The sequence below is a fragment of the Oncorhynchus gorbuscha genome, linkage group LG11 (assembly GCF_021184085.1).
Source record: "Oncorhynchus gorbuscha isolate QuinsamMale2020 ecotype Even-year linkage group LG11, OgorEven_v1.0, whole genome shotgun sequence".
Taxonomy (NCBI): domain Eukaryota; kingdom Metazoa; phylum Chordata; class Actinopteri; order Salmoniformes; family Salmonidae; genus Oncorhynchus; species Oncorhynchus gorbuscha.
The window spans coordinates 15930858-15948834 of NC_060183.1; the positions used below are offsets into that span (position 1 = coordinate 15930858).

At 40.1% G+C, this 17977-nt stretch overlaps 1 protein-coding gene across 7 annotated transcripts; it reads left to right on the plus strand.

Moving 5' to 3' along the window:
- Positions 1 to 54: 54 nt before the first annotated feature.
- On the plus strand, positions 55 to 16068 carry ptenb (phosphatase and tensin homolog B). 7 transcript variants are annotated; one of them, XM_046368650.1, is made up of 10 exons: positions 56 to 824; positions 3286 to 3370; positions 4629 to 4673; positions 5440 to 5483; positions 5585 to 5844; positions 6418 to 6559; positions 10969 to 11037; positions 11452 to 11618; positions 11797 to 12057; positions 12422 to 16068. In XM_046368650.1, the coding sequence occupies exons 1-10, from the start codon at positions 746 to 748 to the stop codon at positions 12605 to 12607; spliced, it is 1338 nt and encodes a 445-aa protein (XP_046224606.1). In that variant the 5' UTR covers positions 56 to 745; the 3' UTR covers positions 12608 to 16068. The 7 variants fall into 7 exon arrangements, with proteins under 7 accessions (XP_046224610.1, XP_046224606.1, XP_046224607.1 ...); XM_046368651.1 differs by having other exon boundaries at positions 57 to 824; positions 11797 to 12048; XM_046368652.1 differs by having other exon boundaries at positions 57 to 824; positions 5606 to 5844.
- The last annotated feature ends 1909 nt before the right edge of the window (positions 16069 to 17977 follow it).

The following is a 17977-nucleotide window of genomic DNA, read 5'->3' on the forward strand; positions in this document are numbered from 1 at the left end:
ATGTTTTTGAAGAACTATTTTACACTGCGGCATAACATTACATCCAATCGTAGCCTTTCTCATTTGGAGCGGAAGCCATCATGGAAGTTTGCGAGAGCAGCGAGAGGAACGAGTCAGTAGGGAAAGGGACGTGTCAGGGAAGAAGTGCGGGCGAGTAATATAATTACACAGATTTGTTAGCTATGTTTAAGGTGGAGGCTGTCAATTTTCCTGTCATATTTTTTTAGTTCCGACGACGTGGATCGTTTTGTCGGATGAGTTCTTTTTTTTGTTGTTGTTGAAGAATTGACATGCTAACTAGATACGCTAGCCATATCTAGCTACGTGTGTGCAGAGATCGAGTGTGTGTGTCACAGTCACTATTCTGGGCAAGGAACGTCGGGGAGATTTCTCTCCGCTTTTCTGGCATAATCACGGCGCCTTTGGCCAAATCAGATACTTGGTACGCTCTTAAAATACAACGGTTCGAGGGCTGGATAATTAATCACCTATTCATCTGGAGGATTTTGTGTCAAATTGTGGGATCTGGGAAGCCGGGCCTGTGGTGGAACGGAGAGAGGCCCTCCTTTATGACCCAGCAGCAGAAGCTAATCTAGCTAGCACGGCTAGCTTAGCTAACTCACGTTAGCTGTCAACGTTTGACACCAACGGGATTGCGAGGGAGAAATATTGGCAGCATTTCATACAAAGGCAACAACAATACTTTCTCTTAATATAAAAACGTTAAAAGACTCCTGTGACAGATATGGCTGCAATCATAAAGGAAATTGTCAGCCGAAACAAAAGGAGATACCAGGAGGATGGGTTTGACTTGGACTTGACTTGTATCCTTTTTGTTGAATGGCCGTAATATTAGCTGGCTAGTTTGTCTGACTATGTTCATCTGTCTCTATTAACGTTACCTTGCTAACTAGCTATAATAACTAGATTTATAACTTAACCTTTCGACAAAAGATGATTAGCTAGTTAACGTGAACTAATGTTAGTCAGAAGTCAGTGAGCATTAATTTAAAAAAATATATATATATTAGTTAGCAAGCTGTGAAAAGCTAATGACAGAACGTCTGGTTGGTTGGTTCGCTCCCTCGTCACTGGTTGGTCAACTAGCTGACTACCTAGCTAGGTCAATTAGCAACCAGGTTATATGCTAACCTACTCTGCTAAATTGCTACAGTATTTGACAACGGTGTGTGTGACCTGTGAAACTACACGCAGAGTCTTGATAACTAGATAAATCTCATAGCTTGCATAACGTTAGCTTCGCTAGCTAGTAGTTTGCACGTCCATCATCATCATGATAACTGAACCAGAGATTCAACATCATGGATAACGTAGCTGGCTAATGTAGTGGTAGTAAACGTTATATCTAGCAAATTGATCTTGATAAGTTGTCTTAATTATTTGGTTGATGTCAACTGAATATGTCACCGGTTAGTTGGCTAATATATACTTAGCTTCCCCTGGATGGGGAACAAAGAGATCAACCTTTTTGCGACGCATTATTAAGGTCCTCTGGCCTACATAATAATGTAACAAGCTATAATGGATTAGATTCACATTATATTCTCAATCAGTCCTCTTCTAGCCAGACAAAGACCTAAAAGCATTGTGTCATTATCAGAGTGAGAGGAAATGGTAGCTTATTAATACGATTTATAATAGCGCTATCTAGTTAGTGGAATGTGCCAATTTCAATGTGCTTGAATGAACATAATTATTGGTTTGGTCTTCTTGAGATATTTTAACTTTTTTTCGTCTAGCTTAATGAGCTCAGCATGTTTGTATTGATTTGAGGTATTTTTGGAGATAGTCTTTTCCTGTCATTTGTCACTAAACACAATCAAAATTACTGTTCAGAAGTTAGTCTGAAATGCGTCACCTAACCTTGCAAGGTATGCAATCAAATGGTGAAAGTGTAGGTGCATGTATGTATAATGCATAGATTAAAAGCCAGTTAAAGGTTATGAGCATAATTGGAGGGAGGAAGTGTGGTTTAGTACTGTTGTACAATATTAGCATGTTTAGTTGTAATGTATTGCACTTCAATTGGTAAACTACTCTTTGCTGTGGCTATGACCCTTTGATTGAGGTTCAGTGATCTCAGGAAGCGCTGTGCATTTTATACAAATAAAAAACAATACTGGGTTTGCCTAACGTAAGTATTTTTTTAGTTAGATCATGTATGAGCGAAACATGGGATTATAGCTAAATGACCTTGTTCCATCAAACCTATTTAGATGTGAGAGAACTATTGTGCCAGTCATTGTGTCGGTCATTGTGGCAGTGTTCGGGAAGGCAGTGTAGCCATGGTTGTTCCTGTTATGTAATGATTCCTCTCCAGTTCTAGGGTTTGGTTTTAAAATAGTGATGAGATTTCACATCTGCAACAATGCCTCTCCACCAGCTCTTAACTGTGCTATTACGAATATGACAATTATTCTGCTAAATGGTGTTGCTGGAAATGGCAGGCTTATTTTATTTAACCTTTTACCTAGGTTCGTCTCATTGAGATAACATCTCATTTTCAAGAGAGACCTGGTCCAACCAAGAGAGAACTATGTTCTGTGAAAATTGAATGGATCCCATTCAGTCCATTTCTTTATTTGATTGGAACAGTGAGGCTCTGCTCATGCTGACCAGTGCATTTGTCATTGCAGTAGTCTCGGGTACTTTTGGAGCATGACGTCATTGTGATTTTATGCCAGTTCAAATGTAAAATACACTATCAGGATACGTAAGTATGTGACAAGACGGCCTGGGTTTGAGTAAATGAACAGTAAACATGGAAGAATCATTTAGAGATTGTGTTTTGTATGCATTTCATATAGTAGTAGCCAATTCTGATGAATTATTTGACCAAATAGGGATTCTTTGTATGCTTAAATAAAAAAAGTGTGCTTGGATATATCTCCCAAGTGAAAAGGCATGCGCAAATTAGAGCAACTTGAGCTTTGTTTATACCTGTATTGATGATGTGAGTGATGTAATGCTTTTTCTTTCGAAGAGGTGATTATGATGGGGGGGTGGGTCTGGTCTATATTACCCAGGCTCTGTCCTGTTGTCCATACTTCTCTGCCGTGATTGATCTGTCACGATAAGCAATGCATGTCTGATGTAAGCTATGATATAAGCCATCTGTGTTTGGGCATATCAAAGAGCTGTTTGTTTGCATTGTACACCAATTGTATGTGGGTTGTTGTATTGGCCTAGGTGTGTGTAATTCCTTTCTTTAGTCTCTGACCTTTAAGCAGCCAACCTCCTGGTTTCCTTGACTCCTGCGCTCAGATATTTATCCGAACATAATTGCTATGGGCTTTCCTGCTGAAAGACTTGAGGGTGTCTACAGAAACAACATTGATGATGTAGTACGGTAAGTACTTCTCCTAAATGTGCATTTCGACGTCCCTGTCAAAAATAAACAAGGGGTTTCTTAGAATGTAAAGGAATGGGGGGAGTAAACAATGAAAACAGCAGGTAGTTAACCTGTCCTAACTACCTTAACCAAACCCTGTGGGAGCAGTTGGCGAGGCTGAACATTTTTAGAGGGCCCTGTAATGTAAGCCAATTTCCAACAAATCTCAGAATTTCTCCAGGGAGCTGAGTTATATTTTAGCATTTTAAAAGCAAATTTCCAGGGATTCTAAATATTCTGCCATGGCATGTTAGTTCTCAAATACTTTATTTAAAGTTATAGTTCAATTCATTTTTTCTAAATACTTTATCTGGTTTTAGTTGTTTGTTTACACTGAAAATATCCCCCCCCCTCGTTAATATTATTATAAATGTTTTACAGTTTGGAATCCCTGATCCTTTCTCACTGTATCATATGGGCGACAGAGGTCGGACTGAATATAATGTTTGAAATGCATGCTGTTGTGCCAGCTTCAGAGGCTTGCCTGATGTGTCAACTGAAACCAAAGGAGTGACCTGCAAGCCACCTGTGAACTTAACCTGACCCTAATTATTTTATTACGCACCAATTTCCTTCAATTTACGCAGGCCCTAAAAATTGTCAGACTCCAGCCACCCATGTCATAGACTGTTCTTTCAGCTATCGTATGGCAAGCGGTACCGGAGCATCAAGTTTAGGTCCAAAAGGCTCCTTGACAGCGTCTTGCTGTTTATTATCTATGCATAGTCACTTTACCCCTACCTACATGTACATATTACCTCAGACTAACCTGTATCCCCGCACATTGACTCGGTATTGTAACTTTTTTCACTTTCAGTTTATTTAGTAAATATTTTCTTTACTCTTATTTTCTTAACTGCGTTGTTGGGTAAGGTCTATCTATACCTGTTGTATTCGGCGCATGTGACAAAAAAAATGGAGGATGTAGACTCATAGGTGAGGCTTTTGGAAAAGTTAAAGGGAGAAAAAAAAGTATTTTTCATTTTCCAGAAACTGTTGTTTTTAGATATGTGAGCCAACCTGAACGACCAACACCATATTATTTAGCTTGTCTGAGAGGCCGTTAGTCTGCCCCCCTGTCTGTGCCATTCTGGCATTATGCTCTGTTTTAAGAAGGTGATTTAGAGGGCTGTTTAGTGTTGGAAGGTAAGTTGGATCAGAATTAGCTAAAAATGTGTTCTGGATGGAAAAGTAATTCTCCTCTTCTCTCTCTCAGGTTTCTGGACTCTAAGCACAAAAATCATTACAAGATCTATAATCTGTGAGTACCCTGGTATCTGTCTATTTTGCCTGTGCATATGCAGTATGGTCAGCAGCGGTTGCTGTGCTGCAAAGATGTCTGATGTAATGCAGAAAATGTCAGTGGAATATAGCCCTGGAGGAGGAAAAGCCTTTCTGTTTTAGAATGTAAACCACAGTAGCTCTTATTTGCCTTAAGTCATCAGGGCCCAGTTGTCTATCCGGATTTCGCCTATCGTATAGGATTAAATGCATAGAAATTGAGTGAATAGAACGGGAGTCCCCATTCAAGCAATGATTTGTCTATTCTATTTCTATGCGTCTAATCCTATCAGATAGGCGAAATACAGATACATTTTTTTAATACAGGGCCCAGTGGTTCTTGGTAGATAGGCCCAGGCATTGTGATGACATTTCAGAACAATCATATCATGGTTACCGTTTGGGATAGTTTTGCCCTGAAAAAGGAATTTACAACCATGTTTTCCTCACTCAGTTTGAAGTCGTTACCTAGTAGACTGGCACTGACTGACTTAACTGTGAGCTACAAAGATACTAAGGATCACAGGTTTCTCATTGATAACAATCGTCTTAACTATTGAGAGAAGTAGAGAGAGCTCAGTAAACACAATGGATATATTATTCAACAGTTGGCTGAATCTGTGTGGAATTCATGAGGTTGCAGTCGTTTAAATAATCTGAATGCTGACAGATCGATTGTACAAATTAAAGAATGCTCCCATTTGTAGTCCACTACTACAGCAACATTTTTGTTTGTCCCTTTATAGGTGCGCTGAGCGACATTATGACGCATCCAAATTCAATTGCAGAGGTGAGACATTACAGTGAAAACATCACTTTCATTCAGGCTGTCATTGAATGAATCAATCTTTAACTAAAAACCCTCGTGTGACATTATCTAACTGAGCTCAGTCTCTCTCCGTCTGTCTCCAGTTGCACAATATCCGTTTGAGGATCATAATCCCCCCCAGCTGGAGCTGATTAAACCGTTCTGCGAAGATCTTGACCAGTGGTTAAGTGAGGATGACAATCACGTGGCGGCGATTCACTGTAAAGCTGGAAAGGGACGTACGGGTGTCATGATCTGTGCATACCTGTTACACCGGGGCAAGTTCCTCAAAGCACAAGAAGCTCTGGACTTCTATGGAGAAGTCAGGACCAGAGATAAGAAGGTACATTTTATTGTTCCAGTCTGGCCCTCTAAGGCTGCGTTTACACAGGCAGCCCAATTATGATATTTGTCCTCTAAATGGTCTTTTGACCAATCAGATCAACTCTGAAAAAGATCTGATGTGAAAAGATCTGACGTGATTGGTCAACAGACCAATTGTTCAGTGGCAAAAAATATCAGAATTGGGCTGCATGTGTAAACGCAGCCATACTGTCTTGGAAACGGATCATCCCCATTATCCATTTGAATCATTCAACCCTCTTCCCCAGGCCATTTTCAATGTACCTCGCTGGTAACATAAGGGTTAAATGGAGGATTATGATGATAGTCGTCAACTCCACACCATAGGCCTGGTCGTCGTGGTTGATTCTAGTACATCTCTAATCATTATCTTAATTGAAGGATACATTATGAATAGTTGCTTGAGTTAACGCTGATCTTCCTGACTTGAACATTTGTGAGGCTCCTATAAAGGCTTGTCGTCATGATTTGATATTTCAAATTGTAAATGTCCTCTTTACAGACGGAGAAAAAAAACTTCAGTTTCTCTAAGTGTTTCTCTTTTCCCATTCAGGGAGTGACAATCCCCAGCCAGAGGCGCTATGTCTATTACTATAGCCACCTTCTCAAGAACCAGCTGGATTACAAACCAGTGGCTCTGCTCTTCCACAAGATGGTGTTCGAGACGGTGCCCATGTTCAGTGGCGGAACGTGTCGTAAGTGATTTCCTCGTCAATGGTCTCAATCCTGTTTCTTTCCTGTATCCTCCTGACCTTGGGCTTGTATGCTACTGGCTTTCACACTTTCCCAATGTGGGCTTCAGTTCATTGTCCTGCCTCTGTCCTCTGCTTTGCACAGCTTTGCTTCTTGATGTTGCATGATCTTTTGCCCTTTTCTCCATGCAAAGCTGACATTAACCACAGTGGAACGGACCGTTTTGTAATGACGGTTATGCTCGTCAGAATTGTGTGGTTTCCCTGCTATTATTTTGCTTGGCTCACTGGTCATTTGACTTGGCTGTATAATCAGAGAATAAGGGGTTTTATTCGTGCGTTCAAGACAGCTGGGAAGTTGGGGGGGCGGACAAGGTCAAATCATGACGTCCGTGATCTTCAGGTCAGAAAGTCGGAGCTCTAGAAAGTTTCCGAAGACTGCTAAAAAAGGTTTTTCCCAGTCTGAGCTCTTTTTTAAAAAATGTATTATTATTATTATTTTTATTTTTTTCAACCACTCCACAGATTTCTTGTTAACAAATTGTAGTTTTGGCAAGTCAGTTAGGACATCTACTTTGTGCATGACGTGGAATTTTTTGAAAAAATTGTTTTCCAGACAGATTATTTCACTTATAATTCACTATATCACAATTCCAGTGGGTCATAAGTTTACATACACAAAGTTGACTGTGCCTTTAAACAGCTTTGCCAGAAAATTGTCATGGCTTTAGAAGCTTCTGATAGGCTAATTGACATCATTTGAGTCAATTGGAGGTGTTCCTGTGGATGTATTTCAAGGCCTACCTTCAAACTCAGTGCCTCTTTGCTTGACATCATGGGAAAATCAAAAGAAATCAGCCAAGAACTCAGAAGAGAAAAAAATGACCTCCAAGTCTGGTTCATCCTTGGGAGCAATTTCCAAATGCCTGAAGGTATCACTTTCATCTGTACAAACAAAAATACACAAGTATAAACACCATGGGACCATGCAGCCGTCATACCGCTCAGGAAGGAGACGCGTTCTGTCTCTTAGAGATGAATGTACTTTGGTGCGAAAAGTGCAAATCAATCCCAGAATAACCGCAAAGGACCTTAGGAAGATGCTGAAGGAAACTGGCACAAAAGTATCTACATAACCTGGAAGGCCGCTCAGCAAGGAAGAAGCCACTGCTCCAAAACCGCCATAAAAAAGCCAGACTACGGTTTGCAACTGAACATGGGGACAAAGATTGTACTTTTTGGAGAAATTGTCTCTGGTCTGATGAAACAAAAATAACTGTTTGGCCATAATGACCATGGTTATGTTTGGAGGAAAAAGGGGGAGGCTTGCAAGCCAAAGAACACCATCCCAATCAAGAAGCACGGGGTGACAAACGTGTGGGCAGAACTGAAAAAGCGTGTGTGAGCAAGGAGGCCTACAAACCTGACTCAGTTACACCAGCTCTGTCAGGAGGAATGGGCCAAAATTCACTCAATTTATTGTGGGAAGCTTGTGGAAGGCTACACGAAACGTTTGACCCAACTTAAACAATTTAAAGGCAAATGCTACCAAATACTAATTGAGTGTATGTAAACTTCTGACCCACTGGGAATATGATGAAAGAAATATAAGCTAAAATAAATAATTCTCTACTATTATTCTAACATTTCACATTCTTAAAATAAAGTGGTGATCCTATTGGACCTAAGACAGGGAATTTTTACGACGATTAAATGTCAGGAATTTTGAAAAACTGAGTTTAAATGTATTTGGCTAAGGTGTATGTAAACTTCTGACTTTAACTGTACCTCGCTGGATTGCCAGAAGACTTCAAATAGTGACGAGGGTAAAAAACAAAACAATGCATTACATATCACAAAATTACTTAGTAATTATACTCAAAATATAAATCCAACATGTAATGTGCTGGTCCCATGTTTCATGGGATCTTAAAATATTCCAGAAATGTTCGATACACACAAAAAGCTTATTTCTCTCATGTTGTGCACAAATTAGTTTACATTCCTGTTAGTGAGCATGTCACATTTGCCAAGATAATCTGTCCACCTGACAGGTGTGGCATGTCAAGAAGCTGATTAAACAGCATGCTCATTACACAGGTGCACCTTGTGCTGTGGACAAAAGGCCACTCTACAATGTGCAGTTTTGTTTCACAACACAATGCTGCAGATGTCTCAAGTGTTGAGGGAGCGTGCAATTGGCATGCTGACTGCTGGAATGTCTACCACGGCTGAGCCCCTGCCCAGTCATGTTAAATCCATAGATTATGGGCTAATTCATTTATTTCAATTGACTGGTTTCCTCATATGAACTGTAACTTGTTTTTTTGTTCAGTGTATATTATATTGATACTTTGACTCCAATAATGATACAATTTTTTTTGTTAGCTATCGCTAGTTCGCTGTACCTGCGGCAACAAGTGTTTCCCATAGAATTGCTTCCAGCAGCGGTGGAAAAGTTGGCGTGGTAGTGGGCATGGCAAATGGCGCTGTCTCCGACCCAATATTTTAGAGGTCCTCCACTTGGCCACAGATTCTACACATTTTGCTATGTTATGCTAACTGAGTCGTGTGTTATCTAGAAAAGATAATGTAGTATAATATTTTAAAATCAGAACATCTTTAAGAACCACCAAAATAAAAATCTAGTCAGGGGAAAATCTCAAATTCAAAAAATGTCATGGCGTTGGGGCCCCCATTGATAAAATAAATATATATATTTATTTTTTTTATCAATGGGGGCCCCACGCCATGACATTTTTTGAATTTGTGATTTTCCCTGACTAGATTTTTATTTTGGTGGTTCTTAAAAAAAGATTATCTGATTTTAAAATATTATACTACATTATCTTTTCTAGATACTTAATATCTGGCTTTTAGTCGTCTTTTAAATTTATATTGAACGTTTTACCATATTGTTTTGGAGTGAAGGCAACGACTTATCAGCAGCAGCCCTCCGCTGCTAAATAAATCTGGGGAAACACTGGGCAAAAGTCTATTTTTAATTTTATCCTATAGCTTGTTCTCCTTTTTAAATAGTGAGCCAACATGTTTTCGGCACTTTTATTACCACTGATCAAAACAAATGTTCTCATGGTCTCATCTCTCTGCAGCAGAGATATAGTGAGCAATATATTTGGAACATCAAATCGCAGTATCGAATCGCAATACATATAGAACTGTGGTATTATCGTATTTCGAGGTCCCTGGCAGATTCAAGCCCTACTTTGCTATAACAACCCCCACTCTGTGTGATTGTCATCAGTGGCTGCTCTTTTGTATTTGTATTTATTATGGATCTCCATTAGCTGCTGCCAAGGCAGAAGCTACTTTTCCTGGGGTCCAGAAACATAAGAACGTTACATGCAGTTTAAAATAATACATTACATTTCATAAAACCTTACCAAACACATTCAGCGTGTTCCCCTCAGGCCACCACTCCACCACCACCATATTTACAATACAACAGCCATGTGCACGTGGGTGTCTTGTCAGCTGTGTCTGGAATTGAACCTCTTCACTTCATTAATCCATATTTCTGTCGGTTGACCTATTGCCTGGGGCAAGTGAACTGAGCAGCCTTCTGAGGTTGGCCTATTGGGCAGGTGATTTTAAAAAAAACAGGTGAAAACATCCAACCTGAAATGAATGCCAGTAGTATGGCTCCTCTTTCGGTTTCCACCCCATTGTTTAAGTGAAAGATGGACAATTTATGGCAGTCTGTAGAGCAAGTAGAGTCTGCACTGAGATAAAAAAAAAAAAAAAAAAAAAACTGATAACAAGCTAAATTCAAAGAATTCCAGTACTGGTCTTTTCTGATTCTACCCTTATGTGTAGGTGTTAGGCAGGCAAAATATGGTACTTCTGCTTGTAAATGGCTAATTTACATTTTGGGGCAACCAAAAAATACTCTTGACTTGCCGATTGGCAAGTGTCTTTTTGGCTTTAATGTCAAATCCCTGTTATTTTATCCCTATTCTGAACACACAAACCACTATGTGGTGTGTTCCCATTGCACAACACAAAGTATTGAAGTGGTTTTCATTTCAACGCCAAAGCCCCTCAAATTATTATTAGTAGATGACAAATTTGGTTTTCTGTCCGTTTTCTTTTTTTGAAGGAAAATGTTAGTTGATGCTTATAAAGGCCTGTATGTTAGGAAATGCATTACTATAAATATTATGATTGCATAAAGGGACGTTCCATAATTGTTCTACTGGTTAAGGTCCTAATAACTTGGCAATGGGAAGTTGCTGTCCGCCTGTTGAAATGGTAAGTTAGAATCTGTTTATGAATGGTTGTAAACATGTATATGCTACAGTATTTGTACATAGCCTTGATAACCCAGCTCTACACAATCCCAGGCAGGGCTGCTGCAGGACTCTGTGTTAATCTCCTTTTCTCTTTCTAAGGGGACACTTCCGTTAAAAACAAGAGCGAGCAGATTCCACATGGTTTCAGGAAAGGGAATTGGCACTGGGGTAATAATAATGATCAGCTTTTCATCCAATGTTTCCCTGTTGACTAGGAGGTTGTTGTAGATGAAGATGGTGTTGTTGAACTAGGTTGTAGATTGTTGGTGGTGTTAAACTTCATACGGTAACTATCAATTCCCCCTCTATCTCAGTGGACTGATCCTAGACCAGAAGTACTCCCTCAAATGAGCTTGGTTTTGGTCAACTCTTCTCTTCTTAGGGCCCTTTATAGCATGTTACTGTAACCATCTTTTCTATCATTAATATTCCTGGCAGTGGTACTATGTAATTCTGGCCCCTTTTCTTTTGTGTCCTCCATTCCTACTTTACCGAGATGTAAATAATATGTACTCGGTTGTTGTCACTGTGTCTCTCCACCCACCAGGAGAGTGACTGGTGTTCACTTGTGCTCTCCCACAGATCCTCAGTTTGTGGTGTACCAGCTCAAGGTAAAGATCCACACGTCCAACCCGGTGAACACGCGGAAGGAGGAGAAGTATGTGTTCTTCGAGTTCCCTCAGCCGCTGCCCGTGTGCGGAGACATCAAGGTGGAGTTCTTCCACAAACAGAATAAAATGATGAAGAAGGTAATGGGCCTTGTGGTTCTTGATTTTTATATGTGAGATTTAACTTAAACACGAGTTCTGATTGGAGTATAGCCTGTGTCGCGGTTGAGATGATGTAACTGAGATGCTGTAACTTTGTAACTGAGTTATTATTAAGTTAGCCTTTTATTCACCCCCCCTGCATCTATTTTTCCATCAGGACAAGATGTTTCACTTTTGGGTGAATACCTTCTTTGTCCCTGGACCAGAGGAGAACTTTGAGAAGGTTGAGAACGGGACGTTACCAACGGAGACGTTACCAACGGCGACGTTACCAAAGGAGCAGGCAGGAAACCAAACGGGAGGAACGGGGGACAACGACAAGGATTACCTGATCCTCTCACTGACAAAGAACGACCTGGACAAGGCCAACAAGGATAAAGCAAACCGATACTTCTCCCCCAACTTCAAGGTCAGTCAGGTGAATGAGACTTTCTTTGATTGGGGGTTGGGGGAAAATACCTTTTTTCTGAATGTTTGGTGAAATATTTGACTGTTTTGTGCCAAGATGAATGCGTGGTACCACTTTATTTGAATAGTCCATCTATAGATGCTCTATAGTCTATCTACTAAACCTAACCTTTATTCTAAACCTAACTGTAACATCAGCAAGCAGTTGCTTATCAACAGATGGTCATACTATCTGTAGAGCATCTACAGATGGATTATCCAAATAGTCTGACTAAATGCTCTCGCCGCTTCGTTCAGATTAAATGTTTCCCCGTTCTATAGATCCATTGGCGTCTTTCAGTTTGTGGATAATAACGTTTTCTCTGGAACTCCAGGTGAAGCTGTACTTTACCAAGACCGTGGAGGACATCTTCAACTCTGAGGCCAGCACTTCCACCTCGCTAACGCCAGACGTTAGTGACAACGAGGCGGACCATTACCGATACTCTGACACCACAGACTCTGACCCGGAGAACGAACCGTTTGATGAAGATCAACACACGCAAATAACGAAAGTGTGAGATTTTTATGGGAAGTAAAAAAATATATAAAAAAATACCTTTCAGAGGGGAAAAGAGGAACTTGAATATAAACTGAAAAGCAAGTACCTTTTTCCCCACCAACCTACAGCAGCAGGACATTTGCGTCACGGAATATGCCACCAATTTTAGGAACAATGCTGACCAAGTTTTCTTTGTTCTTTTGAAATGTTTTGCCCCTCCCCCGCTCGTTCATCCGGAAAGTATTGACACCGTTGTTGAGTGGGAAAAGGTTCAGTAGCTGTAGTGTTATACCTTTTTGTGTCAAAGACCTATAGAAGAAGATTTCCTCTATCAGGAGATGTGAGATCCGGTATTGGAAAGGCTTATTGGAAATCATAAATTTCACTGCTCCATCTCCTGTGGAAACCAAGGCCAGTGCTTCTGTCACTTTCTCCCACTTCATTCGTTGCCCTTACCACCCCACTTACCACCCCTTCCATCCTGTCTACTGTGAATGCTTCTTGTGCTTTTTGCAGGTGGTCTCACATGAGTTTGTGCAGTGTAAACTGCATGTTAGAATTTCTCCAGTTGGCTTATGATTATTATTGTGATTATTATTATAATTATTAAGCTACATGACATCTAACCAATGTCCATACCTTCTATCATGTCTGTTCAAGGTATGCAGAAACCCAGTGTCCCATGTATTGTTGATGTTTTTATGTTAAGGTAAATGGAACACAAAACGGCAGGGAAGCCAGTGTTGCAATAACGTGAACACTATAGTTAAACGACAAACGGTGTGCATGTTATTGGAATCGTTGTTTAATAAATTGTATACCATGTTTTTCAACAACAACAAAATAGATTTCTAAAGCTGATTTTATTTATAGCCAGGAGGTCAAAAATGGCATCCTTTATTTTCATGGTATCTGCAGGTATAACTTCAGTCTTTTGGCAAGCCATTTAGAATGGCCTTGTGTTTTATGATACAGTACATGGTGTGCCCCCCCCCCCCTCCCTTTTTAACAGTAACCGGATACAAGTTTGGCCATCATCACAGAGGACAATGTTATCATGTTTTGCATTCATTTTCAGTGTGTAATGTGCTTATAGAGGGGTAATCTGTTCCAAATGTGTACGTTATGACATGCCGTACTACAGCATGTCTCCAAACCTGCATTAGTGCATCTGGGTCGGTGTCCCCTCAGTCTCTAGAAAGTTTTTCGACACACTGCACTTTTTGTCATCTTAGTCTGTGCATGGACGCACCAGAAGTGGTGATGCTGACCTAGTCTTGACATATGTTCAGGAAGGCCAATAGAGGTGACGTTTGGTAAGAGACCGAGGCGACAGAGTGGGATTGAATGTACAGCGTTGTCTGTGAACCGATCCAGGGGTGTTTAATGCAGGTTTTGATCAACCCAGGAGTGGATAATATGTGAACTTAGGTGCTCTTTAGGTTGTTTTTTTTCCCTCTTGAGACATCAGATCTTTTACTCCTTGAATGACTTGTTTTGCAGCCTTATCGTATTTGGCCCAATGAGATCTGGATCACTTGTACATCCAACAAAAGGTGCTTAAGCCAAGCTGCATGCTTACGATCCAACAACAACGGAGCCAAGAATCTGTACCTATCCTATGGTGCAAGTAGCTTCAGTGGCATACACTACTTCTGTGTGAGAACTTTTTAATGTGCACCCCCACATGCATTTTTCTGCAGTTGCTGTCCCTAACTGGTTGGGGTTATTTCCCTTTTCGTTGCGTTTTTCCTTCTCCTTTTCAAAAACAGGTTTCATTCCGTTGGGGAATGAAATTAGCGCAGCTACAGATTTTTACAAAGTCTTGTGCTTGCTTATGAAATATAAAGAGCCCTATATATGCGAATATTTAAATATGTATCATTTATTTTCAGCATGCCAAATTTTTTTGTAACACCTGGCCTCTGTGGCATGCCACGGGCCAGACCCAGGAATCTGCACTGAGGGTAGTGATGTAAGCTGCCTTTTCCTGTACTCTTTGACATGAAGGCTTCCCTCTTTTCAACAATCCATCGCACATGCCGTTTCATCTCGCCTTGTTTTTAGACTACTTTCCTTAGGTGTCTCTGTTTCTTTTGTCTGTTTCTCTTCATCGTAGTGTACCCTAGCCAACCCAGGAACACTTCATCTAGAATACTTCTTTTTGTTTACATTTTATGACATCACTGAAAACCTGCCAAAAGTAAGCTTGATAATTATTTCTTTTTGTTTGTTTTTTTTCTTTGTTCTTTAAGGTGGGGCCTATGGGAGATGTTCTTTGCCTTACTTGAAGTTGACACAGCTTTCTCTGCTATTGCTTTGAAATCTACCATTCTGCCCAAGCACTGACTTGATAGTTAAAGTACTTATTTAAAGCTACTATTAATAGAGCAATCGACTTTTGCACTGTTACAGGGTTTTGCAGGGTCTCAGTCAGTGAATCAGTCTCCTCACCTGTTGTTCCCCTTAGTAAAACAAAGCCTTGCGATCAGTGAAGGACGGTGGATTAAAATGGCTAGGTGTACCTTAATCTTGTATTCATGCATCCCCCATAGAAACAACAATTTGTTACTTTGACTGAAAATGTCCTGACCCTTTTTTATTATTTTTTTTTTAAAGAAAATAAATAAACATTTGGAGAAAAAAATGGAATTAACTATTTGACATTCGTGTTTTCTGGTAAAGACTGCAGGTAAACTATCGGGCAAAAAATATATACTATCTGGATCCATTTGTTTCTGGATGTTCAGCAGCTGAAATGTCAATCTATTCAATGGCCTCAATATTAAGGAGCGTATGTTTAAGAGACATTTCTGAATGTTTCATATTCATCTCCAGCACCACCCCAACATCAACACATTTGAATCGCTTCCATGTTTAGTAGTATAAAAAAAAGTTTTTCTAATGACAACACCGGTGTGCATTGTATTTTTGTATTTTTTTTCACCAATAATGAGTAGGGTTGTCTAATTGGTTGATGTCGTTGGAAAGCTTAGAGGAAGGTGAGTTTCCAATGACATCAACCAATTAGCAGGCAATGCCTACTCATAATTGGTTAAAGTCACACGATGCACACTGATGTTATTGGAAACACTTATTGTCCTCGTTTTTTTTTGTTGTTGCTGCAAAACAAACATGCAATTTTCACATGATGTTGGGTTGGTGCTGGATTTAAGGCCACAGGCCATCCCCTAGACATCTCTAGCCCCAATTCTCAAAACATGTTACCACAGTACCTTAAAGTACAAATTCCTAGGGGAACCTTTTGGCATGGGCTAAAACTTGTGGAGTTCACAGGCAGCATACACAAGGTTCAGCTTAAAGACAAAGTAAAATAATTTTAACGGTGCCAGTGTGTAGGTTAAGTTTTGTCACTAGTTTTTAGCTGATTTGTGCAATATGTTATGATGCCTGTGGTTGCCACACATTGCCTCTCATTTACAGTTGGGTGGGGGGGGGTGAAATCTTGTTAAATACTGTTCTAGAACATGTCATGCATTCAGATGGAAGGGGTGCAATAAATCAAGAGGTGTTACCTGCAGAAGTGGGCGGGGCTACCTCCCTCCCGCCCGCCACTCCATTGTTTTGTTTGAGTTTTTTCTCCCTGGGATTAATTTTGTGCAGAGGTATGTTGGCTATAACTCATTCTATTTTCAATCTTTAAAAAAACAAAAAAACAGCCTTATTCCATTTCAGCCTGTTCGGATACTATTGTGCTGTTCAACAGTTGCTCTGTGTGTAATGCTATGCACTGAGAATACACAACCCACGATGTAAAATAGAAATACATGTACAGGTTATAATTATGCTCATACAAATTAGATGTCTGTTTGTTATTGTATGTGTAAACTGCCCTTTATCTTAGTGTTATAAACTTCACATAAATCCAATCAAGTCTCATTCTTGTCTCTGTGTGAGATACCTGATTTGTGATCGACCTTCATATTTTACGATTACGATGACCAGTATAACAAGAATTCTTAATGTTTTTGATGTATATTAATGCTTTCTGATTTCAAGTTGAAATAGATCATGAGCAGTGCTAGCTATGGAAAAGAGGGTTGAGTCGGGATGACCCTGTGAGTGGGAGCTGGTTTGTAAAGCCTCTAGGTCATTATGGTTTTCTCCACGTCGGGAAATGTTTACTGCTGTGTGTAAATAAGCTTGCTTTTAAGATGCCAGAAGTTTGAGAAAACCATGTCAACGGTCTCGCTTAGGGGACCTACGAGTGGGATAATGAAGTGGTTGTATACACTAACTACAAGCCCTGTACATTTGACTGACCTCTGTTTTGGAAACATTAAGCTGTGTTTTCCAAAAATAATGGTGCCATTGCTGTTCAGTGTGAGTACGATCAGATACTTTCAAGGGCAGTGCTGTGCTATTGAGCGTATTCATTACTTGGATCTGTGCATCAAATGTCCTTCACTGATTCTTTAACACAGGAAACTGAGGCGTTCTCTTCATTGTCTGCTAATACTATCCAGTGTTCCTGTTGCCAGTGTTGAAGGGATCACCATTTTCTATCTCTACTGCCTTCGTTGTTCTAGGAGGTGGCAGGCAACAACTGGAATGTGTTGTGCCCACAAAAAAACAGCAATTCACGTGGCCTGGTCTTTTGAAATGATAGAAAAGACCTATTTAATGGAATTGTTCTTTGACATTTCCATAGAAACAGGAATTGTGAATACCAAGTATATGAAGAAGTGTGTGTGCTGCCTGCTATCGCGTACATAAACCCCCAAATTATGATAAAATGACATTGATACAGAGGACAGTTAGTCCTAGATGAACATTCTGTATAACCGACTGCTCTACATTGTTTGTCGTTACAAAACCCCACCACAGCCCCGGTGGAATCTGATATTTTCAGCGGATGAAAAAGGAGAAGCGAGAATTGAACATTGAGGCGTGCCTCTTCAGTCTCGTGCTCGTTAATATCGCTCTAGCCTGTTGATAATCAAATTCCCCATGCGGCGCCCCTCAACTCAACTGCACCATTTTCAGCTCGTTGGTTCCCGTTTCCTTGTTGCCTTCTCTCCAAAGCATTTTAGCAATGGTATCAAGGGTGGTAGCAACCAATGATTAATCTTCGTGTGAGTTATGGGTTTTTGCTTCTGTGGTTATATTCAAAGGGACTCTTCTGTGATTTGACAACTGCTAGCATCAGATATGTATTTACAATCCGTATGAACATGTAAATTAAGTATTGACAGTAGATTGTGTATTAATGTCTGTTGGTTTGAGTACACACAGGATCTGATCATATTTCATCCCTGGTGTTAAATGCAGACAGAACCCATAAAGTTGTGTAAGAGGTCTGGTGAGCTCAACATGTCTTACATGGATGACCCGAGAGACTGAAAATTGGGTCCCTCACTATCTCTTT

What these genes read in the sequence shown, in the direction of transcription:
- ptenb (XM_046368650.1), top strand. Translation starts at nt 746, where the DNA reads ATGGCTGCAATCATAAAGGAAATTGTCAGCCGAAACAAAAGGAGATAC. An exon ending in GTTCAGTGGCGGAACGTGTC is followed by an intron (nt 6,560 to 10,968) that starts GTAAGTGATTTC and finishes TCTCTTTCTAAG; the next exon opens with GGGACACTTCCGTTAAAAAC. An exon ending in GAAAGGGAATTGGCACTGGG is followed by an intron (nt 11,038 to 11,451) that starts GTAATAATAATG and finishes GCTCTCCCACAG; the next exon opens with ATCCTCAGTTTGTGGTGTAC.